At 45.9% G+C, this 26,635-nt stretch overlaps 2 protein-coding genes across 4 annotated transcripts; one reads left to right on the top strand and one right to left on the bottom strand.

The window, feature by feature from the left end:
• The first annotated feature begins 632 nt into the window (after positions 1–632).
• On the top strand, positions 633–14,357 carry kiaa0930.L (KIAA0930 L homeolog). Of its 2 annotated transcripts, none has more exons than XM_018251872.2 (10): positions 633–968; positions 5,519–5,667; positions 6,690–6,797; positions 6,890–6,967; positions 7,288–7,389; positions 7,520–7,660; positions 9,498–9,692; positions 9,771–9,942; positions 10,643–10,795; positions 11,077–14,357. In XM_018251872.2, exons 1-10 carry the CDS (start codon positions 827–829, stop codon positions 11,115–11,117), a joined length of 1,281 nt encoding a protein of 426 aa, XP_018107361.1. In that variant the 5' UTR covers positions 633–826; the 3' UTR covers positions 11,118–14,357. The 2 variants fall into 2 exon arrangements, with proteins under 2 accessions (XP_018107361.1, XP_018107362.1); XM_018251873.2 differs by having other exon boundaries at positions 6,693–6,797.
• Positions 14,358–15,213: 856 nt separating this feature from the next.
• On the bottom strand, positions 15,214–23,610 carry nup50.L (nucleoporin 50kDa L homeolog). Of its 2 annotated transcripts, none has more exons than XM_041585220.1 (8): positions 23,404–23,610; positions 22,651–22,742; positions 22,272–22,355; positions 21,160–21,328; positions 20,463–21,062; positions 19,888–19,966; positions 19,567–19,685; positions 15,214–17,258 (listed from the first exon to the last, which is right to left on the bottom strand). In XM_041585220.1, the coding sequence occupies exons 2-8, from the start codon at positions 22,729–22,731 to the stop codon at positions 17,056–17,058; spliced, it is 1,335 nt and encodes a 444-aa protein (XP_041441154.1). In that variant the 5' UTR covers positions 22,732–22,742; positions 23,404–23,610; the 3' UTR covers positions 15,214–17,055.
• Positions 23,611–26,635: the final 3,025 nt, after the last annotated feature.

The following is a 26,635-nucleotide window of genomic DNA, read 5'->3' on the forward strand; positions in this document are numbered from 1 at the left end:
TTATATACAATAATCAGGTCTTATATACAGTCATTTATATACAATAATCAGGCCTTATATACAGTCATTTATATACAATATTTAGGAATTATGAGCAAATGTTGCAGCCGGTGGCCCCGCCCTGAGGATCCAGAGAGGTGGGAGGGGCCACTGCTGGGGACCAATAGATGAGAGTGCAGGAGAGGTGAGAGGCGTGTGGGGGAGGAGTCAGCTCATCAGTCTTGTGTTTAGAAACAATGGGTCCCCCATGCTGAATATAATAGAACACAAGTTATGTTTCATGTGTTTCACTACAACTCCCAGCAGCCTCTGCTCCACTAGTGAGTGACAGACAGACATCAGAGAGACACCAGACAGACATACAGCGCCCATGGGATTCTCTCCCAAACACTTGACCCTGGTCCATCTTTTCCACACCCTGTCAGTACAGCGTTGACCTTTAAATCCATTCCTGATCGCTGATTGGCTGCCTGTCACTTCAGCCCCACCCTTTTAAACCGGAGCCGAGCGCTAAGTGGTTGCCTGTCAGCGCAGTTCGTCCCTTTTGACAAAAGCCGGGCGCTCATTGGCTCTTCCTCGGCACAGTTCGTCCCTTTAAACCCCAGGCGGTCGCTGATTGGCGCCCACGCTAAGACTTCCCTTTAAACCGAGTCGCCGAGGCTGAAGCAGGAAGAGCTGTGCGCGGAGACGGATTCGCTCATTTCTAATGGGACGCGGCAGTGGCGCTTGACTGCGGGAGACACCGGGGATGGATCACGTGCCGCTCAGTCTAAAGGGAAGGGGCGGGGCCCAAAGACTGACATGAAATCACCGCTGGGGGAGGGGGATGGCGGCCGGCAAGTCTTTCAGCAGAACCGGGAGGAGAGAGGCCGAGACCGGGGATTTGGACCGATCGCTGCAGCAAATGATCTCGGCCATTGTGGATGAGAGAAATCGTCTCAATATCCGCCAGGAGATCAGCGGCCTGAGTGAGTGTCACTGTCTGACTACAACTCCCAGCAGCCCCTCTTCTACAGCCCCTCCCCTGGGGTCACGTGACACAGTCTGTCAGTTCCTGCAATGTCCCTCCAACTCCCCAGGGCCCATTTATAGACTGGGGGTAATGACAATATATTTATTAGGAAAACTCTGGATTTTTGGGGGGCCCTAAAATGAATTGTCAGCAGGACCCAGTAATTGTTACACCCCTGAGTATATAATATTATATATATTCTAATATGGGGGGGCTCAGTCATTCCAGGGAGCTGACTCTAGGGGTTCTCTCTGGGTCCCCCCAGTCTCGTGTCTTTGCCTAAAGCTCATCTCCAATGTGACACATATAATAATGTACCCCCTGAAAAAAGTGGGGGACCCCAGAAGCCGCTGGGGGTGGGTCATGATAATGTTCAGCCCTATAGTGTCCCGCTGCTTTATGGCACATAATGGGGTCACGTGGATGTTGGGGTGCAGTAAAGTGGGGTGAGCGATGGCTCAGTGACAGTAAATGAATTAGGTGGGGGAGGGGGGAGTTAATGGGACGTGGGGCCCCTGATCTGTGTATTAATTTGTCCCGGGTGGAATAAAGAAGTGAATTAATTGTCTCCTGTTAAACATCACATATTGATCCCCAACAAAATTGGGGTGTCACTGAGAATCCAGGACTAACTGTGGGTATTGGGTTCAACTGGAGCCAACGAAGGGCCCTCCAGTCAGTCCCCGGGGCCCCCTCCAGACCTTCAAACTCACCCCCCATCGCATGAAAGAAGGGCAACAGCTGCTCTTTATGGGGGAGCACGTCTGGGCTGGAGGGGGCCATCAGGGCCGAGACCCACCGGGTTATTTCCTGACAATCCAGTCTGACCGTGAGTGAGTGATTGAGTGTGAGTGATTGTCTGAGTGAGTGTGATTGGGTGAGTGTCTGTGTGAGTGAGAGTGTGATTGGGTGAGAGTGTGATTGGGTGAGTGTCTGTGTGAGTAAGAGTGTGATTGAGTGAGTGTCTGTGTGAGTGAGAGTGTGATTAAGTGAGTGTCTGTGTGAGTGAGAGTGTGATTAAGTGAGTGTCTGTGTGAGTGAGAGTGTGATTAAGTGAGTGTCTGTGTGAGTGTGATTGAGTGAGTGTCTGTGTGGGTGAGAGTGTGATTGAGTGAGTGTGTGATTGGGTGAGTGTCTGTGTGATTGAGTGAGTGTCTGTGAGAGTGTGATTAAGTGAGTGTCTGTGTGAGTGTGATTGAGTGAGTGTCTGTGTGAGTGAGAGTGTGATTGAGTGAGTGTCTGTGTGAGTGAGAGTGTGATTGAGTGAGTGTCTGTGTGAGTGAGAGTGTGATTGGGTGAGTGTCTGTGTGAGTGAGAGTGTGATTGAATGAGTGTCTGTGAGAGTGTGATTAAGTGAGTGTCTGTGTGAGTGAGAGTGTGATTGAGTGAGTGTCTGTGTGGGTGAGAGTGTGAGTGTGTGTGATTGAGTGAGAGTGTGTGGGTGTTTATGGGCCGGTGACTTGAGTCGCCAGATAGTGACAGTCCACTCACACAGGACACAGAAGAGCTTACAATCTAATCAGCTGTATATGGCGCTGGGTTCAGGTTGGGCCCCAGGGGTCCCACAGGGAGGAGCCTAATGTGAGTTTGATCAGCAGCTCCTTGTACCTCTCAGTCGCTGCTCTTCCTCCGGATAAAAGGAATTGGTGATCCAACGTCTCCTCCTCCTCCTCAATTACACCAGCCCCCCAATAATAATAATAAGGCCCCGTTCACCTCACAAGCTGAGAAGTAGAGGGGAGCATGGGCTTCATATGTTGCTGCTGTGATTGGTCGGTGGCTCGGCAGCCAATGAGAGAGAGAGTTTATTGTGTGAGATAATGAGACGAGAGGTTCGTTAGTCTGAGTAACCAAAAGTGAGTGTGTGATTGTGACATCACTCGTTTCTATTCATTTGGGTCATTAAAGGTTTCTCTGATCAACGTGATAAAAGAATTAATTTCAGCTTCACAGGACAATGATTGGTCGTCTGTCTGTCTATTTATATTTCTATCTCTGATCACACTGCCGTCGGGTACCACTGCCCGTCCTTGTCGTGAGTCACAACCACCTGTTCTTTTCTTATGCAGAATATGGAACCGTGTGTGACGCTCAGTACTGATCTATAGCACCTGGGGGAGGGGTTTGTCAGCTCTTGTGACTTCTGAAGGCGACAGGGAAACTATAATGGGCTCAACGCTGTCTATCAGGGGCTGCTGGGAGTTGTAGTTCATAGTCCCAAGCACAGTCTGGTATGGAAGGGTTAATGTCAGTCAAATTCTACCCTAAATGTATATTTAAAGGAGAACTAATGTGTAGGTAGGTAGAAATGTTGTACATGATGTTTTGTGCTTCTGTACCAGCCCAAGGCAACCACAGCCCTTTAGCAGTAAAGATCTGTGTCTCCAAAGATGCCCCAGTAGCTCCCCATCTTCTTTTCTGCTGATTCACTGATTCACATGCTCTGTGCTGCTGTCACTTACTGAGCTTAGGGAGCCACTCACAATATACAGTACACATAGAATAGAAATGTCACAATATAAGGCTGATTAGTAATTAATACACATAATTACTACATGGCAGCACAGAAACCAGTGCAATTAGCATCAGAATTGAATAATCAGCAAACCTGTAGCATCAGCTTATATTACAGCCAGGGAAGCTCATTTTCTGCTGGATAATTAGTGACGAGCCCTAAGCTTAGCTTCTCAACAGCCAATCAGAGCCCACTGAGCATGTGAGTGTCACAGACACTTTCCAAGATGGTGACCCCCTGTGACAAGTTTGAAGTCCTGGATCATTGCTGCTATTGACAAGCTGAAACTTTAGCCTCGTGCAATAAGTTCACTGTATAAAATATGACATTTTTAGCCACATTCATCTTTAGGGTTTAGTTCTCCTTTAAGCTACAGGGGTCATGTGACACCCAATAGATACTCCCGGTCATAGAGAGGTTTGATACCAAAAAAGGTAACCCTCCCCCCTTTATCTCTTCTATAGAGGAGCCTCCGCTTGTGTGAGGCCTTGGGTTCAATTCCCAACACAAGACGGACAGACGGTGTCCGGGGGAGAATGGATATCGGGGTGCCCCCCCCAATTCTCCTGCCCATTGGCACAACTGTTATTATCTGCTGTGAAACCAAAGGTTCTCTCCTCAGTACTTGTAATCTGGTTGCCATGTGCTCGGGTCATAGATACCAGACACAGGATCAATAGGAACGCTCCCCTCCTTGCCTATTCACTGGCCCTCGGCTTTCCAGGGAATCTGGGATTAAACATGGACTCCACCCAAAAAAAGAAAAATTCAATGAATTCTGAGCCTGATTAGGTTGGCGAGAGGCCAGAACTGACAGTCAGAAGCTTTGACTGACAGTTGGGCAGAATATATTGTTACTGAGCTGTTAGAATGTGGGGAATGTATGCGCGTAAACGTTACATCGAAACTGCACCCCCCAACCCCATTTTATAGTATTATAAGGGATAATGTACCCCCTACTGTAAATGATAAGGATATTAGAAGTCACTGAGGGGTTGTTCTGTGACCATATAAAGGCACAAGGCTGCAGGCTGAGTTATACAGGGAACTCTGAGTATCACTCATGTATTATAAGGGATAACGTACCCCCTACTGTAAATGATAAGGATATTAGAAGTCACTGAGGGGTTGTTCTGTGACCGTATAAAGGCACAAGGCTGCAGGCTGAGTTATACAGGGAACTCTGAGTATCACTCATGTATTATAAGGGATAATGTACCCCCTACTGTAAATGATAAGGATATTAGAAGTCACTGAGGGGTTGTTCTGTGACCATATAAAGGCACAAGGCTGCAGGCTGAGTTATACAGGGAACTCTGAGTATCACTCATGTATTATAAGGGATAATGTACCCCCTACTGTAAATGATAAGGATATTAGAAGTCACTGAGGGGTTGTTCTGTGACCATATAAAGGCACAAGGCTGCAGGCTGAGTTATACAGGGAACTCTGAGTATCACTCATGTATTATAAGGGATAATGTACCCCCCACTGTAAATGATAAGGATATTAGAAGTCATATAAAGGCACAAGGCTGCAGGGAGTTGTGGTGCATCTCGGAGTCGGTGCCCTGGGGTCTCTGTATTTCGGCCCTGACCTTTATATAATGGGGGGTGAACAGATGAATGTGCTGCAGGTTATAATTATAGATCAGACAAAAATGTTTCTTTTTTACAGATTATGGATTCCATAAACCTCACATCCTTTGTCACTGGGAGTTTGTCAGATTTAAAGGGGACATAAAGCTAAAAATAAAACATTGCCTTATGACAGAACTGGGGCCCAGATGAAACATTGCGGCAAAATGAGCAAATGGACGAACAAGTTATTGGCTGTAAAAATCTTATTTCCAGCGACGCAGTAAAGAGAGTTGTCATGGGGGGGGAGGGGGGCTGTTCTATTGCAGATCTATGTGAAACACTGACCATAGGAACAGTGGTGAGACGAGGTACTGCAACTGACAAATGCTATTAATTTCTCTTTATATAAAGGTTGTTTCAAGGATGATCGGATTGTGTTCTGGACCTGGATGTACTCCACGTATTTCATGGAGAGGTGGGCCCCCCGGCAGGACGACATGCTCTTCTATGTGCGACGCAAACCTGCGTATATGGGCCCCGACGGGAATGAGGGGAGGAAGGTGAGTCTGTATCTTGTTACTGGGCTCACGTCTGTACAAGCAGAGCTATTAATTAGAGTAATAATAACTGTCATTAGTATTAGTCATTTAAGCTCTGGCGCAGAAAGGGTTAACAAATCACACTCACTTCCACCCACCTCCCCAAAACTGTTTCCTGTATAAATATCTCTGAGCCACATTATTCACTGTCTCACCACTTCCCCTTTAACTTCAATATGGCACCTCCCTCCTCCCATATGTATAAATACAAATATACAGAGAAGGAATGTTCTGGGCACACAATAAGCTATACCTTCATACTGTACTGTCTAAGGGAATCAATATGGCACCTCCTCCTCCCATATGTATAAATACAAATATACAGAGAAGGAATGTTCTGGGCACACAATAAGCTATACCCTCATACTGTACTGTCTAAGGGAATCAATATGGCACCTCCCTCCTCCCATATGTATAAATACAAATATACAGAGAAGGAATGTTCTGGGCACACAATAAGCTATACCCTCATACTGTACTGTCTAAGGGAATCAATATGGCACCTCCCTCCTCCCATATGTATAAATACAAATATACAGAGAAGGAATGTTCTGGGCACACAATAAGCTATACCCTCATACTGTACTGTCTAAGGGAATCAATATGGCACCTCCTCCTCCCATATGTATACATACAAATATACAGAGAAGGAATGTTCTGGGCACACAATAAGCTATACCCTCATACTGTACTGTCTAAGGGAATCAATATGGCACCTCCTCCTCCCATATGTATAAATACAAATATACAGAGAAGGAATGTTCTGGGCACACAATAAGTTATACCCTCATACTGTACTGTCTAAGGGAATCAATATGGCACCTCCTCCTCCCATATGTATAAATACAAATATACAGAGAAGGAATGCTCTGGGCACACAATATTCTATAGATCATCATACTTTACTGTATAGGGGTGGTATCACACGCATGAATTGGAGCTCTGTGGGCACTAATATTTCCCATAGTGCATTTCTGGCTCAGCAGGTTGAGGTCGAGGTCTATCGAAAGGACTCCAAGAAGCTCCCTGGTCTGGGAGACCCTGATATTGACTGGGAAGAGAGCGTCTACTTGAACCTTATCCTACAGAAGGTGAGTGGTATGGGGGGCAGCAAGAAGCCTCAGGTTTGTTTCCCCTTGAAAGCCGCCCCCCGAAACTCTAACTGTGGCCCCTCTCAGTGCAGCTGGATTACATTGTGACCTGTGCCGTGTGCACTCGCTCCGACGCCGGCGATATTCACATTCATAAGAAGAAATCTCAGGTGAGTTATGATTACAAACCCCACCCCCTTGCATTGTCCCCTCCCCCATCCTGACCTGCTCCACCTACTGGCAAGGAAAAGTCTGTTCCTTTAAAGCAATGTTGGGGGGGGCTCCAATGACAACAATGGTTATTTCTAAGGCAAAAACCCCTCCCCATGTTTCTCCTGGTGTCATTGGCTCCTCTGGGCAGGCCTTTCCGGGGGGGCGGGACTTCAGGTATAAAGACTACGCCGAGGGTAAGTCTAATTAGTAACGATGTGCTCGTTGCTCAGTGGATCGGTACCCACCTCTGCCCTAATCTGTCTGATCACGTTTATAGCAAGTATTCGCCTCGCCCAGCAAACACCCCATGGACAGCAAAGGGGAGGAGTCCAAGATCAGTTACCCCAATATCTTCTTCATGATCGACAACTTCGAAGAGGTTCGTTACCAGTTTCCGTTCATTTCTTCCTGGATCTCCAGATACCAGGGCTGTATATATTGTTTGCCCAGAGCATTCCTTCTCTACTCTCCACCCACAAATGTTATTACATGTCTCTCATTGGTTCCAGGTATTTAGCGACATGACGGTGGGAGAAGGGGAAATGGTCTGCGTGGAGCTTGTGGCCCGAGACAAAACCAACACGTTCCAAGGAGTCATATTCCAGGGCTCCATCCGATATGAGGCGCTCAAGAAAGTGTATGACAACCGCGTGAGTATGGAGTCACCCCAATAGTTCCAGGGGTACCCAGGGCACAAATAAGCACTCACCCCAAATCTCCCCCTAACTGACCTTCAGACTGGGCCCCCTTAGCTCATAACAAGGTTACAGATATATAGAAACATTGGGGTAACAGTCACCCTGCTATAATTCCAGGGGTACCCAGGGCACAAATAAACTCTCACCCCAAATCTCCCCCTAAATGACCTTCAGACTGGGCCCCCTTAGCTCATAATAAGGTTACAGATATATAGAAACATTGGGGTGTCACCCTGCTATAGTTCCAGGGGTACCCAGGGTACAAATAAACACTCACCCCAAATCTCCCCCTAACTGACCTTCAGACTGGGCCCCCTTAGCTCATAACAAGGTTACAGATATATAGAAACATTGGGGTAACAGTCACCCTGCTATAGTTCCAGGGGTACCCAGGGTACAAATAAGCACTCACCCCAAATCTCCCCCTAACTGACCTTCAGACTGGGCCCCCTTAGCTCATAACAAGGTTACAGATATATAGAAACATTGGGGTGTCACCCTGCTATAGTTCCAGGGGTACCCAGGGCACAAATAAGCACTCACCCCAAATCTCCCTCTAACTGACCTTCAGACTGGGCCCCCTTAGCTCATAACAAGGTTACAGATATATAGAAACATTGGGGTAACAGTCACCCTGCTATAGTTCCAGGGGTACCCAGGGTACAAATAAACACTCACCCCAAATCGCCCCCTAACTGACCTTCAGACTGGGCCCCCTTAGCTCATAACAAGGTTACATATATATAGAAACATTGGGGTGTCACCCTGCTATAGTTCCAGGGGTACCCAGGGCACAAATAAACACTCACCCCAAATCTCCCCCTAACTGACCTTCAGACTGGGCCCCCTTAGCTCATAACAAGGTTACAGATATATAGAAACATTGGGGTGTCACCCTGCTATAGTTCCAGGGGTACCCAGGGTACAAATAAGCACTCACCCCAAATCTCCCCCTAACTGACCTTCAGACTGGGCCCCCTTAGCTCATAACAAGGTTACAGATATATAGAAACATTGGGGTGTCACCCTGCTATAGTTCCAGGGGTACCCAGGGTACAAATAAACACTCACCCCAAATCTCCCCTAACTGACCTTCAGACTGGGCCCCCTTAGCTCATAACAAGGTTACAGATATATAGAAACATTGGGGTGTCACCCTGCTATAGTTCCAGGGGTACCCAGGGTACAAATAAACACTCACCCCAAATCTCCCCCTAACTGACCTTCAGACTGGGCCCCCTTAGCTCATAACAAGGTTACAGATATATAGAAACATTGGGGTCTCACCCTGCTATAGTTCCAGGGGTACCCAGGGTACAAATAAGCACTCACCCCAAATCTCCCCCTAACTGACCTTCAGACTGGGCCCCCTTAGCTCATAACAAGGTTACAGATATATAGAAACATTGGGGTCTCACCCTGCTATAGTTCCAGGGGTACCCAGGGTACAAATAAGCACTCACCCCAAATCTCCCCCTAACTGACCTTCAGACTGGGCCCCCTTAGCTCATAACAAGGTTACAGATATATAGAAACATTGGGGTCTCACCCTGCTATAGTTCCAGGGGTACCCAGGGTACAAATAAGCACTCACCCCAAATCTCCCCCTAACTGATCTTCAGACTGGGTCCCCTTAGCTCATAACAAGGTTACAGATATATAGAAACATTGGGGTAACAGTCACCCTGCTATAGTTCCAGGGGTACCAGGGTACAAATAAACACTCACCCCAATTCTTCAGTCCGTATGTAGTTGGGGGTGAGACGTGGATCTTATTCTGCACCCGCAGGTCAGTGTAGCAGCAAAGATGGCTCAGAAGATGTCGTTTGGTTTGTACAAGTACAATAACATGGAGTTTGTGCGTATGAAGGGGCCCCAAGGTAAGGGCCACGCAGAGATGGCGGTGACACGAGTATCTACAGGGGACACTTCTCCTTATGGTACAGAAGACGACTCTAACCCGGGATCCCCAATGCACGAGCGGGTGAGGGGCTGCTGTATATCGAGTTTGTGAACAAAAGCTCATTCTCCTCTTCTTCTAATACAATTTTTATTGCCCCAGTATCAGGTGACCTCGTTCAGCACCCCCCCCACTCCCGAGCGCAACAACCGCCCCTCTTTCTTCTCGCCGTCGCTAAAGAGAAAAGTCCCCCGAAACCGCATCGATGAAATGAAGAAATCGCATTCGGCAAACGACAGCGAGGAGTTTTTCAGAGACGGCGACGATGACGGAGGTACGAGGAATACAAATGCAACCCCTTTGTAACTCAGCCTGCAGCCTTGTGCCTTTATATGGTCACAGAACAACCCCTCAGTGACTTCTAATATCCTTATCATTTACAGTAGGGGGTACATTATCCCTTATAATACATGAGTGATACTCAGAGTTCCCTGTATAACTCAGCCTGCAGCCTTGTGCCTTTATATGGTCACAGAACAACCCCTCAGTGACTTCTAATATCCTTATCATTTACAGTAGGGGGTACATTATCCCTTATAATACATGAGTGATACTCAGAGTTCCCTGTATAACTCAGCCTGCAGCCTTGTGCCTTTATATGGTCACAGAACAACCCCTCAGTGACTTCTGATATCCTTATCATTTACAGTAGGGGGTACATTATCCCTTATAATACATGAGTGATACTCAGAGTTCCCTGTATAACTCAGCCTGCAGCCTTGTGCCTTTATATGGTCACAGAACAACCCCTCAGTGACTTCTAATATCCTTATCATTTACAGTAGGGGGTACATTATCCCTTATAATACATGAGTGATACTCAGAGTTCCCTGTATAACTCAGCCTGCAGCCTTGTGTCTTTATATGGTCACAGAACAACCCCTCAGTGACTTCTAATATCCTTATCATTTACAGTAGGGGGTACATTATCATACCACATACTCAGTTCCCCATGATTTCCTTATTATTTACAGATCTTCATATAACCAACCTGAGGTCGCGCTCATTATCGGGGACGGGTCGCTCGCTGGTGGGGTCGTGGCTGAAACTGAACAGGACGGAGGAGAACACTCTACTCTATGCACATCTAACCTACGTCACTTTGCCACTGCTTCGCATCTTGTCCGGTAAAGGGCCAGAATACCCCCAAATTTATTATTAAAGGGGTTTTTACCCAAATTTGGGTGGTCTAGAGAATACAAGAGACCTGCCTTTATGTTGTACTTTCTGCATGTTCTTCAGTGTCGTTTTTAGTTTAATGGAACAGCCCAGAATTACCAGACATTCAATGGGTGGGGCTTGCTGGGAAAGTAGGCGGGGCTTGTGGCATTGGGTGGGGCTTGTGGAATTGGGCGGGGCATGGCCTTTGTGTCTATAAAAGGCCCCAATGATTTTTCTTTTTCTTTAGATATTTTGGACGTGCGACAGAAGCCCATTCTGATGTCGTAGTGAAGGAACAGCCGGCGCCTCCAACGTTTGGGGCGGTGCCAAAGTGCCTAATCGACTTCCTGTGATTTGTTGTTTCAGCAACGGCGCCAACTAGTGTCAGCGAACAAGAAACCAGAGACCTGTAGTGTTTCAGCCCGCTGCAGCCACAAAGAGGTTAACCGTAAAAAAAAAAAAAAACTACCAGCCAATCAGAAGTGCCTCTTTTTAACCCTTCCTCCAGGCTTGTGAAATATTTAACGGTGTCTCGGAAAAAGAGCGAGTGGGGAGGGACTTTGTACCTTTAAAAAGGGGGCTCTGTTTAACAAGGAAACGAGAATTCGCTTTACGAACAACTTGTGATACTTTGTTACAAACGGTAATGCTGATGCTGTCCCGCCTCCAGAAAGGAAAACGAATAGTGTACTACAACTCCCAGCATCCTTTAGTGGACGGTGGCTGTTGAGGAGGAAAGACCATTTCTGCTTTGATGTTTGCAGATTATTCATAAATGACCGGTATTTCATTGCTTGCATTTAACCGTCCTTACAATCCGCTTGCAGCGATTAGCTCTGCTTCCTGGTTCTGTGCTTAGCCCCGCCCTCCATGGGCCGGACCGTGAACTTTTTTTTCTTTATTTCCTGGCGATGAAACCTTTCCCATTGGCGCTTAAGCTGTCAGTACTGTAGACATCTCCATCTGCTGGTCAGCACATAACATTACGGCTCAGACTAAAACAAAATGGCAGCTTCCCTACAACAGAGCAAGAGAAGGAAGGATGTTTGTAACGACTGCACTAAAAACATTTTTATAGTATATATCCTAATTTTAATGATTTTTATATAGAATTACCTTGATTTTCAGACCAACGTCACTGCCCCTTTAACCCTTCTTACGCCTTGCGTTAAATGGACGCGTAAGTGGAGCAGGCCGACGCTTGGAACGTTATTGGGTGCGGCTTAACATTTTTTTAATGCAAAAAGGATGTAGGTTTAGTGCAGCTTATGAATGTTTTTGTATTCGTCAGTAGGGGAGGTGCGTATTTGGGTAAATGGGGGTGTAACATAATCATCATCATCATCGGTGGTCTGTTTGCAATGCGTGTGTACGGAATAATTCATGTGCCGTTAAGAATCAAAAGAGTGTGTGCTTAGCTGGCTTGTGGCTCCCGCAGGCAATGGGGCAGTTGTAGGTGATTCTAAAGGGAATGCCACCGTATTGGACGGTTTCCCCTTTAAAAGGAAACATTGCTGAGTATCAAGCAGAGGACCTCTTATACTGTGGGTCTGTAATTTGATATCGCATCTAGATCAAGGTTGTCCCTTCTCCTGTTTTTGAGCTGACAGTCGATGCCGGCAGTCGCCACACAAGAGCAGGGTAAGCAATTGGGGTGTTGCGTCTTTATTTCTAACGGATATTTAATAGAGGAGCTTGAACAATTTCCTGCTGCGAGATCCGATATCCGTGTTCTGCCCCCCCAATTATCCTGGTAAATAAGCACTTAAAATTCCAAAGAAATCTCGGAGTATACAAAGATTATTTGCTGATATCGACTCTCCGTGAGGTACAAGGGAATCAAATATCGGGAAATTCTACCGGCCGCCCGTTGGTCAGCAACACGTTCATGGCTGAATTGCATCGGTCGCGTATTCAGGACACGGACTTCTTGTCCTGTACCAAATACACGTTAATCATCTCCCGAGACCTCGCTTTAACCTAAGTGACCTCTTGGCTTCTTTGGTAGGTATGCGTTTTCCTGGGGTTGGACCTTGAAGAACCGGGCGGTGGCAAATCTCATTGAGAATGTAGATGCTTTGTGGTTTCATTAGGAGATTAAAGGTGGCCATGGCCGGTGAATGTTTTTTTGGGTCAGCGGGTTGTCAATTGCTTCTCAAGCCACCTGCTGTCTACTTAGGAATAAACTCATGCCCACCCATTATCCCTCTGTGGTGGTGTCCGATTGGATGGGTTGGGCGAGGTTAAGTAATGAAGGCTCACTACGTCAGGAGGAGTAGGGTCGTGTCCTTTTTTTGACAACCCCCGACGATGCACCAAATCCAAGATTCCGATTTTTGGATTCGGATTCATCCGAACAACAACGTGGTTTATTCTGCGTTGTTTTTTACGCGGTTCTTTTTAATGATTTAATTTGCAAATAAGGGTTCGGACTTGACCGAATCCTCCATGAAAGATTCGGTGCATCCCTTATAGGAATGCTGGGCAACGGTTGCCGACAGTTTTGTACAATATTACAAAGGTCAGTTTGTTGATTGGGCAGGTTTGGATACGGGGGGGGGTCGCTTGTATGATATCCGTCCCATTGGCAGGAGCAGATGGGTTGGATCGCATAGACGGTTGGCCAATGTATGAGATGTATCCAATGACTCCTGAAATGTACGGGGTCATGTATCCGGGCACGTCCCCGCATCTGGCAGAGATCCGAAAATACCAAATGTGATTCACTCGTCCTTTCTGTCCAACTGTTGACTCGATGTCCTGCGGGGTGTTTTGTTCCTCGTTGTCTGTATTGTGATATTTATTGATTTACGTTTTTGTTTTATCTTTGTAAATTCCGCTTGTGTATTCCATACGGCTAGTCTGTCGAAAAGTATTATGGTCACGGCCGAGGGGAACCAAGTGGCCCCTGCGGAAATAAATTAGTAGGTCTCAGAAATAAAAAATTTTACACAACCAAAAGGCTTCAGCTTCCAAAAATCTCAATGGGTTGAGTGGTTCAATGGCCGGATCGAACTCGACAAAGAGGGCATATCCATCTGCTTCATGTGTCCTGACAATGACAAATTCGTTCCTCCCTCCCCTTTAAATTACACGCTTGCACCTGCCCCCTCCAGTGACATCAGCAACAGGCGGGATTTACATAATAGCACGCTGGGTCGCAAGATGGCAGTTAGTGTCCTGCCAATCAAAGTCTGATCCACAACACAATTCCAAGGGATTGCGGCAAATCATATAAAAATATCTTCCCACTTTGAGAATTTACAAAAAGAAGGTAAGATTTTCATCAATCCAGATTTGTGAATTGTCCAAATTTTTCAACAAATTGCTACTTGAAGATTTTTGATAAACCTGTAAAAGATTGTGATTTCCCCTAAAGGGAGGTTCCTAGTAGGGCAAACGGTAATGGGTTCAGAATCAGCGACTGTTTTATTCGATCATTTTTATAACATTTCAAAGTCTGCAAAAATCAATTCGAAAGCCGCAAAATCGACTGAACCTGAACATAAAATGTCGACGTGGACCTGCCTCCGATTCCTGCACTCGCTTATTTCTGTGGTAGACGGGAGTTTCTAAATTGCGTTTCTGTTCTCAGAGCCAGGGGACGGGGACCCTCTATCGCTTATAATGCAGCTCCCCCAAGTGGATATGTTGGTGCAGTGCATGGAGCTAGCGCCGATGTGGTGAGACAATTAGGGGATGTACTACATGTAACAAACAAAAACAACAAATTCCAGGAAAACGTATATTTTTGGTTCTACTCCGTTATCGATCAGATTGCTCACGTATGGAGGTACAAATCCAGCAGGTTTAAGGGACAGGCCTTTTTGTCTAATTTAGGGAGTCAAAGGGGCAGTTCCATTAGTTACTTATAGGGATGCACCGAATCCACTATTTTGGATTCGGCCGAACCCCCGAATCCTAAGCAAAGGATTCGGCCGAATACCGAACTGAAACCAAACCCTAATTTGCATATGCAAATATCCTTGTTTTGTGACAAAAAGTCACGCGATTTCCCTCTCCACCCCTAATTTGCATATGCAAATTCGGATTCGGTTCGGCCAGGCACAAGGATTCGGCGAATCCTGGATTCGGTGCATCCCTAGTTACTTATACCCGACAGCTACACCTATTTTGACACAAATTTTGGGGAAGCTCCAAACATTTAATTGCTCCATTGTGCCGGACTTTATACTTCGATATCACGGAGAGAGGGGTGCGGATCATCACCAGATGAACCAAGCTATGCTTGTGAGGCAATAGCATTCCATAAAGATTCCCATCGGGCAGACCCACCCCTCAGGCACCCGATGGGATATACACTATTGGTGCTACATACCCCCCTTCCCGCAAAGCAAGTGCAGAAAAATGATAGGAACCGGTCTTGCACCAGAGAGCATGTTTATTGATAGAAAACATGAGCTCCCCCTCTTTAGGGAAAGTCACTAGTAGCAGAAACACAGACAGGGAAATATACAGCACTGCTGCCTGTGAATAGACAACCAATAGTTACAGTACCTCTCTGATAACTGGTCACAGACTAAGAATAAAGTAAATCGAGACAAGAGCGGCCCAACTCGGCTAACTTTAAATACAGGCACCTTCATGGGCTCCAGCCAGGGACTCCCTTATAATACACATACGTTTGTTTGCTAGAACTAAGGATAGCAGAGTAGGACAAACCTATATGGCTGGTAATATTACATGAACCAGTAAACACTTTAGAAACTTAAGGGTAAGTAAACCAACTTTTGAGGGTCCATTCTAACCAGCCCAACGTTGACGCAACTTCTGCTGAAGTCAACCCATAGTACAGTAACCCGCTGTCTGGAAAAGCAACTAGGCATTAAAGGGAAAATTCACTTGTGCCAGTGGTTGTATCAGCACTGGGACAGCGCAGGTTAAAGTAAACCATGTCATGGACTCTGATTGGCTGCAGGGACCCCTTATTGGGGGAGCAGGAGAACTCCACCAGAATTCCTCCACCAAGTAGTTACTTCTACAGATCCCTCGTATATAGGACAGATCTTTCAAACCAAATCCTTCACGCCAGCTTCGTATCCAGATACACCGGTCCTTTAAAGGAGAACGAAAGGCAAACTACATTTGAGTTTGCCAAAATTAGGCACCCCCCAGGCCGGGGATCAGCAGAAAACTGCGCTAGCTTGGGGTTCTTCCAGCAAACACCATGGAGCGAGATGCTTCCTTGGTCTTCTCTCGGCTGCCCATAAGCCGGACTCTTAACGAAAAAAAATCGTCGATTTCTTTCGACTGCACAAGAGTCTGCCCCAGGAAACTTGAAAATCGAAGGTGCTCGCTGGAAGAACTCCGGGCCGGTGCAGATTTCAGCTGATAGGACTACCGGCCCCAGGTGTCCGCTAATCACTTGCAGGCGGCTAACTTTTGGCAGCTCCAATGTAAATTGCCTTTCCATTCTCCTTTAAACACACACAGTGAGCAGAAGCGTTGCCCGTTCTCCAAATCCATTGACATCAATCCATGACTCTCCGAGCCAAAAAAAACCCCAAAAACCTCAAACATCGGGGGGCCTACAAGCTACATTCATTACCACTCCCAGAACTGGGCCTAGAGCAACCAACTGGAGACAGTTTGAGATTAACCATCAACATAAGAGAAATCCATAATAAAATACGTTGGCACAACTCAAGATGCCGAAGAGCCTACCCAGATACACCCATCTTTCGGGTCTTGGATCAATCAACTGATAATCTCACATTATTATGCGGCAACTCAAAAATAAACACTTGGCATCTCGTTGGTAGATTATGCACTGTGGGTACAGGTCAGAGTTGTGCCCAAAAAACCAAACCCTTCATCACAAGTCATAAATATTTTGTAGATGCACTTAAAGGGGAAGCTCCTCCCCACAGCAGAACACAGTAGGAAAGCATAGGTCTCCTTCGATCTCGGATCTACAGCACACGCTGTAAACTGTAAATAACAGTGCGACGTCGGACTAAGGCTCTTCTTGCGACTCTCACGAAGTGCCCCGAACCAGACAATTCCGTAGACATTCTGCGCTTTCACAGCGCCACTTTCTACGTAAAGAATTTATTCAACTTTTTTTTTTTTTTTTTTTACAGCTTTCTTATTCATTAAAACAATCATCGTTCTTCAGAAATATCCCAACCGACGGCAACTTTTATTCGAGTCTAAACAAGCAGCAAATTGGGCAAAAAAAAAAAAAAATTTAAAGTTTCAACTTTTATACTTCTTTTTTCTCCAGAAGGATTTTGTGCAGTTGGTCGGCGTCCTCGGCGGATTTGACCCTCACAAGCAGCGTCACGGGGACAGTCGGGTTCTTCTCATCGACGGGCGGGTTTGGAACACAAACGATCATGACGTTGTTCTTCCCGGTTCTGGAGCACGGCATGGACGGCTGCACCAAGATATTCAGGAGGATGTTGCCTAGAGACACAGGGATGCAACGCATTAAAGGGGTGGTTCAAATTTTAGGTAACTTTAAGTATGTTATAGAATGTCCTAGCAACTTTGCAATTGGTCATTGTTATATATTTAATAGTTTGAGTTACTTGCTTTGCACCGAATCCACTATTTTGGATTCAGCCAAACCCACGAATCCTTCGCGAAATACCGAACTGAATCTTAATTTAGAAATGCAAATTAGGGCTGGGAAGGGGGAAAACATTTTTTACTTCCTTGTTTTGTGACAAAGTCACGCGCTTTCCCTCCCCGTCCATAATTTGCATAATTAGGATTGGGTTCGGCCGAATCCTGCTGAAAAAGGCGAAAGCCTGGATTCGCTGCATCCCTACTTGCTTTGCTCTTTTCAGCTTTCCAATAGGGGGTCACTGACCCATAAATCAAATGCTGTGTAAGGCTACAAAATGTATCATTATTTCTATCTCCTATTCATATTCCATTCTTGAATTCAAAGCAGCACATGGTTGCTAGGGCAATATGGACCGTAGCAACCAGATGGCTGCTGAATAAAAAGCTAAATAACACACAACAAATACAGACTCCCATAGACTCCATTATAATGAAATAACCCAAATTTTTAAAAAGGTTTTCCCTTTTCCTTTGTAACAACAAAACAGAAGCTTGTCCTTGATCCTTATTGGAAGCAAAATCATCCTATTGGTCAGCTTTCGAATAGGGGGTCACTGACCCATATATCAAATGCGCTGTAAGGCTACAAAATGTATCATTATTTCTATCTCCTTTTCATATTCCATTCTTGAATTCAAAGCAGCACATGGTTGCTAGGGCAATATGGACCGTAGCAACCAGATGGCTGCTGAATACAAAGCTAAATAACTCAAACATGTGATCTGTTATTCAGAAACCCGTTATCCAGAAAGCTCCACATTACAAAAAAGCCTTCTCCTATAGACTCCATTATTATGAAATAATCCATTATTATGAAATAATCCAAATTTTTAATGTTTTCCTTTGTAACAACAAAACAGAAGCTTGTCCTTGATCCTTATTGGAAGCACAATCATCCTATTGGTCATTGGCAACTAATTCTGCATTTAATTCCCTGAACGGTAGAGACGCGCCCTAAGCGAATATAAAGCAGTTTCGGCGATAGCGTTTCTCTGAAGAGGGGGAGCGAGGGGTTTGCATTGTGTGTACTCATCAAAGCCACTTTGTGTGCAGCAGCTTTTGCAAGTGAAGCGTTTCCAATGATCTACAAACAGCGAATAGGAATCCGAAGGCTCTCCCTGCACATGAATAGCCATGAGCAAACCCGGTCACTGTCTGGGGGCCACACGGGAGCACAAACCGCAGCTGAGAGACGCAAAGCCTCGTCTCTGTATTTTCTGCTTCGTGTGCAAACAGTTCAGTCTCCGCCGTGACCAAGGCCACTCGCTATTCTGCTCATGTCGCCCAATCACAGCCCCTTTATTATACCAGCGGCACCGACACGCGGAGAAAAAATAAATCTGCTCTATTCATCGGGGTGAAGGGAAATGCGATAGGAAGATGAAATGTAATTACCCCTGCACAGCGACTTGAAATGAAACCTTTCAAAATATGACAGTTACTCACATGACTGCCACATTGTAATAGACAAGCAATATAGTCTCATCCTGATGCAACAAACGTGGCACAGGAATATATTAGCACCTGTTATACGATATTCTATCTACGGGATTTACTCCTAATGTATACGTCCCCGAGGGGTTGTTCTGTAACCATATAAAGGCACAAGGCTGCAGGCTGAGTTATACAGGGAACTCTGAGTATCACTCATGTATTATAAGGGATAATGTACCCCCTACTGTAAATGATAAGGATATTAGAAGTCACTGAGGGGTTGTTCTGTGACCATATAAAGACACAAGGCTGCAGGCTGAGTTATACAGGGAACTCTGAGTATCACTCATGTATTATAAGGGATAATGTACCCCCTACTGTAAATGATAAGGATATTAGAAGTCACTGAGGGGTTGTTCTGTGACCATATAAAGGCACAAGGCTGCAGGCTGAGTTATACAGGGAACTCTGAGTATCACTCATGTATTATAAGGGATAATGTACCCCCTACTGTAAATGATAAGGATATTAGAAGTCACTGAGGGGTTGTTCTGTGACCATATAAAGACACAAGGCTGCAGGCTGAGTTATACAGGGAACTCTGAGTATCACTCATGTATTATAAGGGATAATGTACCCCCTACTGTAAATGATAAGGCAAGGGCAACGCAAGAAACATATAAAGTCTTGACCAGCACTGGTTACTTACCCAGGTTTGTATCGGCGCGCACCAAGAGCTGAGTCTTTTTGTTCTCTACGGGTTTCAGATGAAGGGTGCCTACACCTTTCTCTTTAAATTCATTGTCCTTTTTGTAGAAGAGCTTGCACCTTAAAGGAAATGTATTAATGGAGCACACACACAGGTCAGAATTTTGTGTACATATATTCCCAAAGTTACAGTCCTCCCTCTCTCTCCCAAGTTACAGTCCCTTCTCATAACACCACTGCACCATCTAATACTTTAACCCCAAATTAATTACATTATTAACCATTCCAACACACAGATGTTGCCAAAGATGTATCAACTAACTTTTTGGAGTAGAAGGCATCGTCCTCTTTTATTTCTTGTATAACTTCTTTGGGGGGTTCCTCTTCCTCCTCCCCTTCACCTGGTCATGGGAATGAAAAGCAGAAAAATAAACAGCATTTCACACACAGGTACAAGAGTGTTCCCCGCTGCTGTGCATTCAAGAGACGGACCTCGATACAAAGGAAATAGGGATGCACCGAATCCACTATTTTGGATTCTGTCGAACCCCTGAATCCTTCATGAAAGATTCGGCCGAATTCCGAACCGCATTTGCATATGCATATTAGGGGTGGGAAGGGAAAACTTTTTTTACTTCCTTGTTGAGACAAAAAGTCACACGATTTCCCTCCTGCCCTTAATTTGCATATGCAAATTAGGATTCGGTTTGGCCTGGCAGAAGGATTCGGCCGAATCAGAAACCTGCTGAAAAAGGCTGAATCCTGGTGCACCCTAAAAGGAAAGAATTAGCAGGTCAATGCACATACAGTACCTCCCATTATAACTCTCCTCAAAGATCTGCTCGATTGAACCAATCTATCCACATACAGACAGATTTAGAGATTTCATACTTTTACCTTTCTCTTCAGTCTTTCCGCTTGGCTCGGACTCCTGGGAAGAAGAGGAAGACGCCGTACTGCCGTTGTTTTTACCAAAGAGGCTGGGGGCCCCAATGGAAAAGGAGAAGTTGGGGGCCCCACCAGAACTGATTAAACCAAGAGTGGAACTGTCAACTTTTTGGCCAAAGTTAAATGTGGGTGCAGCTTGGGGTTTGCTGTCTGGAGGGGTCTTGGTTGGCGCCTCTGGTGCTTTATCTTTGTTCCCGAAAGAGAACGTTGCTATAGAAACGGTTTTCCCAGAGGAAAGGTTTGGAATGGTCTTGGTTTGAGCAGCTCCGTCACTTTCGGACCCACTTTCTGAGCTGGCGCCGTACTTCTGCTCTATGGCAGACAAATGTTTCTCGTAGTCCTTAAATATGGGGGTGAGGTCACACAGGGGGTTGGCATTGACGTGTTTCACAATCCAGTCGCGCACAGAGCAGTTCAGAGACGTAAGCTGCTTGTTGTACTCCAGGTTGCCCGGCTTGCTTAATGCCGCGCCACAGCTAGACAGAGGCTTCTCACCATTGGTCGATTTTTCTGCGGTGCCGAGTAAGGGGCGGTTGGTAAAGGCAGAACCTATAGAAAACAGAATAAAATAAGAATCAGAAGACGCCACTTGCCGAGACTAAAAAACTGTCGGCACAGAGCCGGAGGGTCACCCAGAGAGACGTACCGAAGGTGGGCTTGCTTTGAGGCTTCAGATTAATGAACAGGGACGTACTGGTTCCGTTACTCAAACCTTCCGATGGTTTCGCGGGAGAGCCATTTCCAAAAGAAGAAAGTGAGCCGCCAGTCACCGGGAATAAACCTTTAAATCCTTTAAAAGCCCCGCCACTTTCACTCTGAGAGGGCAGAGAAAAGACAAAATTTACATTAAAGGGATACAGTACAAGTTTTTTTCTAATTAAATCTGTTAATAGTGCTGCTCCTGCAGAATTCTGCACTGAAATCCATTTCTCAAAAGAGCAAACAGATTTTTTTATATTCAATTTTGAATTCTGACATGGGGCTAGACATATTGTCAATTTCCCAGCTGCCCCAAGTCATGTGACTTGTGCTCTGATAAACTTCAATCACTCTTTACTGCTGTACTGCAAGTTGGAGTGATATCACCCCCCTCCCTTTCCCCCCCCCCAGCAGCCTAACAACAGAACAATGGGAAGGTAACCAGATAACAGGTCCCTAACACAAGATAACAGCTGCCTGGTAGATCTTAGAATAACACTCAATAGTAAAATCCAGGTCCCACTGAGACACATTCAGTTACATTGAGTAGGAGAAACAACAGCCTGTCAGAAAGCAGTTCCATCCTAAAGTGCTGGCTCTTTCTGAAAGCACATGACCAGGCAAAATGACCTGAGATGCACCTACACACCAATATTACAACTAAATACACTTGCTGGTTCAGGAATGACATTTTATATTGTAGACTGAATTATTTGCAGTTTAATTTAGAAATAAAAACTATATCATAAAAATCATGACAGTATCCTGCTTTATGGCAACACTTAGAAGGGAAAGATCAACGAGCCCCGGCAGTTAGGGGGTTGAATGGGAATTAAATCCCCCGCCCAATAATAGCTCCCTTTTAAAACATGTGACTGAAGTCATCAGACTATTCCTTAAAGTGATACAGACACTAAAAAATTACTTTTTGAAGTATTAATGAACATTAAAAGATACCTAAAGGTCATGCTGATATTGTATCGGTCAGTGGGAAACCGCTTGCTGTAGTGGAATTCCATTACTATGGGGCTCCCTCGGGTGAGATAGGATTCTACGTACCTCATTCCCCGCGTTTCTCCGCTTCGCTTTCTTTATCGCCCTCGTCTTCAGAACCTCCTGACTCGCCACAGAGAACATTCCGGCCTGTTCAATAGAAAGGGGGGGGGGGGAGCACTACATTAACCCTTTTATCTGTTGGGGCGGCCATGTTGCTCACTCACTGCTCGATCATTAACGTGGGTGCAGTAACAATGCACCGTTTAACCCAATAGTGTCCTTATAGTAAGAAACGTCACTCATATATACATCCCTGTGAGCAGGAGAGAGAACTGGTGGCACAACGAGGGGCTGCGGCTGATACTGTCCCCAGTTCTGATTGGCCAGACAGCTCAGCTGTAACTCCCTGACTACTCCCCGCACGGAGAGTAAATATACAAACAGCAGCACTCACATCCTCCTCTTCTTCCTCCTGATCCCAGTTCCGGTCCGTCAGCTCTTTATCCGCAATTCGCTTCGCCATCTTGGCCTCACCTAAAAGAGACAAATGTATAAGAGTCAGACGCACCTATAGGAAGGGTCCAGCACCCCCCTCCCCACAGTCATGTGACACAATGTGATGGGCCAGTAATAGCCAACCTGCAAATGCCCCAATACTGACTGGGCAGCAGACTGAAACCCCTCCAACAGCAGACGGGGGACATTACTAAAAGTAGTAGATTTAACTGGTTATATATGAAATGTCCCCGATACCCTCAGCAGGGGGCCCTGACTGGAACACCCCCAGTGAGAGAACCCCCGAACTTTAAGTCCCCACCCATAAAAAAGGCCACACCCACCTGCCCCTCTTATGGTAAATGCCCCAGACATCTGCCTCTTATACAAGAGCCCAAATCCTGTCACCAAATAAAATCAGGGCCCCATAAACATAAAGGGCCCCACTCTGCAGTATAATTAGGGCCCCACTTATTGACTCACATGAAAAGAACCCAAACACCCCCTGACACAATTATCCCAACTAAGAACCTAATTAAATGTTCCAGACAGAGCCCCAAATGTTTCCCATTCACTCGGGGCCCCAAATGTTTCCCATTTACTCAGGGCCCCAAATGTTTCCCATTCACTCAGGGCCCCTGGTCCCTCCCCTCAGACTCCACGCTGCGCTCTCACTGGTTCTTCCCCTCATTCCCACTACCTGCTTCCCGGGACAGTAACAAATCCCTCGGCCACAGTGAACCCGGAAGCCCCGAATCCTAATCCCCGGATCTCTTTCTCCCTTCCGGTGAATCACGGAAACCACAGACCGGCTGAGCGCGGGAAATGCATCAGGCAGCCATTTTGTAAGAGCGCGTAGAAGGAAAGAGGGCGGGACGCATGCGCACAAGACTCCTGAGGCCGAGCGGAGAGACTGGCAATGGATTCTCTTTAGTGCGCAAGCGCGGGAATGGAAATCCGACTCAGGAAGAGGGAATTGAGAGGATAAGCGGCCTTGTCGGTGATTCCTCATGGAAATACTTATACTTTGCCCTCGTACATCTCTTGGGACCTCCCCCTGATTCTATTAGACCAGTCTGTAGCCTCTGGGGACGGGAGAGCTGGGAATGAGCAGAGAGACACCCGGAGACGCTTCTGTATCAGTAACATCATTAATATCAGTAATTATATCATTAATATCAGTAATTATATCAGTAATATCAGTAATTATATCATTAATATCAGTAATTTTATCATTAATATCAGTAATTATATCATTAATATCAGTAATTTTATCATTAATATCGGTAATTATATCAGTAACACCATGTGATGTGGCAGAACAGCAGCAGTCTCGCATGTTACACATTCCTGATGTTAGTAGTATAAAACCGTTAATGGAATGAAAACAAAAAGTTAAAATCAAACAAACTGCGAATGTGATCTGAATACAGACAACTTAATGTTCCACATTGGACCTGCGGGGCTGCTGCACTATATAGTTCTACTGAGTATCACTGTCTGGGAGATCAAGAGCAGAATAATGAGCCTCAATAGAAGGTTTTTATTGAATTCACCTGGAAAGCAAAGTCTGTAAGTGCTGGGGGGCCCCAGGGGTGCAGGTGTCATAGATAAAGAAGGGACTGCACAGATCTGATCCCCATTGTAAGCAGCAGTCCTGTCCTGCTTTATGGCAGCTGAGATTCTAGCTATCTGTATAACAGAACATTCTGTCCCAGTGGCTGCACAGATCCTATCTGATCCCCATTGTAAGCAGCAGTCCTGTCCTGCTTTATGGCAGCTGAGATTCTAGCTATCTGTATAACAGAACATTCTGTCCCAGTGGCTGCACAGATCCTATCTGATCCCCATTGTAAGCAGCAGTCCTGTCCTGCTTTATGGCAGCTGAGATTCTAGCTATCTGTATAACAGAACATTCTGTCCCAGTGGCTGCACAGATCCTATCTGATCCCCATTGTAAGCAGCAGTCCTGTCCTGCTTTATGGCAGCTGAGATTCTAGCTATCTGTATAACAGAACATTCTGTCCCAGTGGCTGCACAGATCCTATCTGATCCCCATTGTAGGCAGCAGTCCTGTCCTGCTTTATGGCAGCTGAGATTCTAGCTATCTGTATAACAGAACATTCTGTCCCAGTGGCTGCACAGATCCTATCTGATCCCCATTGTAAGCAGCAGTCCTGTCCTGCTTTATGGCAGCTGAGATTCTAGCTATCTGTATAACAGAGCATTCTGTTCCAGTGGCTGCACAGATCCGATCTGATCCCCATTGTAAGCAGCAGTCCTGTCCTGCTTTATGGCAGCTGAGATTCTAGCTTTCTCTAGTATAAAGCTCACGCTGTCTTCAAGCGTTCCTTTTGGCATGGAGACTGTAAAATGATTCTGGAACATCATCATCATCATTTATTCCAACACTGCAATTCTGTGACCTCCCAAATACCTTTCAAGGGTTAATTTCTCCATGGGGGGTCGCACCCAGGACCCTCTATATGTGACAGAGGGAAAGCCGCCCTCACCTGTTGCTGCCTGCAGGGGGCACTGTTTTGCTAATTAATGATGTATCAATAAAGTAACTGCTACTGAAAGGAGTATCTATCTCTGCACTGCTGCTTCTGACTCCTGAAACAACCTAACAGAAGCCAGTCAATACAGGAAACATTGTCACAAATGATAAGGGGCCCCGGGTGAGATTTAAGGAGAACGAATCAGTTTAGGAGATCACTTGTCCTCCCCACTCACAGCAGGGCCACCAACTTGGACTTCTGTAAGTGGGTGAAGACTGGCATGGGTTAAAGGATAAGTAGACCTTTAAAATAAGTGAATGTAAAAGTGATGATATTCTAAGCACTTTTGTAATGTACATTCATTATTTATTTTGTTTTGATTCCAAGATATTAAGGGATACATGTATCCCGCATCTCGGAGCCGCTCACCAGAACCAACGTCCCTAATAAATTCACTCTGAGGGTCCCCGAACCCTTCTCATTGGTCACATGAACGCGGGGCAACAGAGAGAAAAACGTAAAATGTGGGAGAAAACCCCACGGGACTATAGATGCTGTGTTTGCTGCTCTCAATAGGCCAGTTCCTTTATGTCTGTGAATATAAAGCATTGGTGGGAACAAGAGGGATGCTGGGAGTTATATCATGTGCCCCCTCCCTCCCAAAACACACACAGGGCCCCATCAGGGGGGTAGAGGTGGTAAGGGGCCCCATGAGGCACAAATTTGCTGGCCTTTTCTTTTAATGGGACCCCTTCTACATATTCATGTGATATTAATGAACTAATAACTGGAGCCCCAGGAGAGGGAGGGCCCTGCTAGTTTGGGGAGCCAAGATTACTCATGGGGGTCCTGGATTCACCAACAGCCCCGGCCCCTTCTCTCCAAAAATCGGCTCTGCCCAGAAAGTTACTGGTTCCCAACATTAAAATATTTTTTTAGGACATTGTCTTGTTCTTATTTTTTAGGTCCCCTCGGCCCAGGCAGGGTTGGACTGGGGGGCCCGGGGCCCACTGGGACTTCTTTCCAGGGCCGCTTTTCAGGGCCCCCCTCTGGACCCCCTACTGTGACTCCGCGCATGCTCAAAAGGAGCCACCATTTTTTTTCCTTCGTTGGCCCTGACGATCGGGAGGAGTCCCTGGGCCCCCCGGGTTTTTTCCCGGTGTCCCGCCGGGCCAGTCCGACTCCCAGGGTTACCAGGTCTAATTGTCAAAGTCGGCTACAAAACCAGCCCCAAACTACTCGAGAGGCACTTCAAAAGTAGCCCAAAAATAGCACAATATGTGCAGGGGAAAAAAGTCGAGAAAAAAAAACGAATATATTTTCACTGTTTCACAAATTTTTCATGAAACAAAACGGGACAGATTTGCCCATAACCAGGGGAGTAACTACAAAGGGGGGGCTCAGAAGGTATAGGGGTCCCTAATTCATAAA

Source organism: Xenopus laevis, chromosome 3L (genome assembly GCF_017654675.1).
Source record: "Xenopus laevis strain J_2021 chromosome 3L, Xenopus_laevis_v10.1, whole genome shotgun sequence".
Classification (NCBI taxonomy): domain Eukaryota; kingdom Metazoa; phylum Chordata; class Amphibia; order Anura; family Pipidae; genus Xenopus; species Xenopus laevis.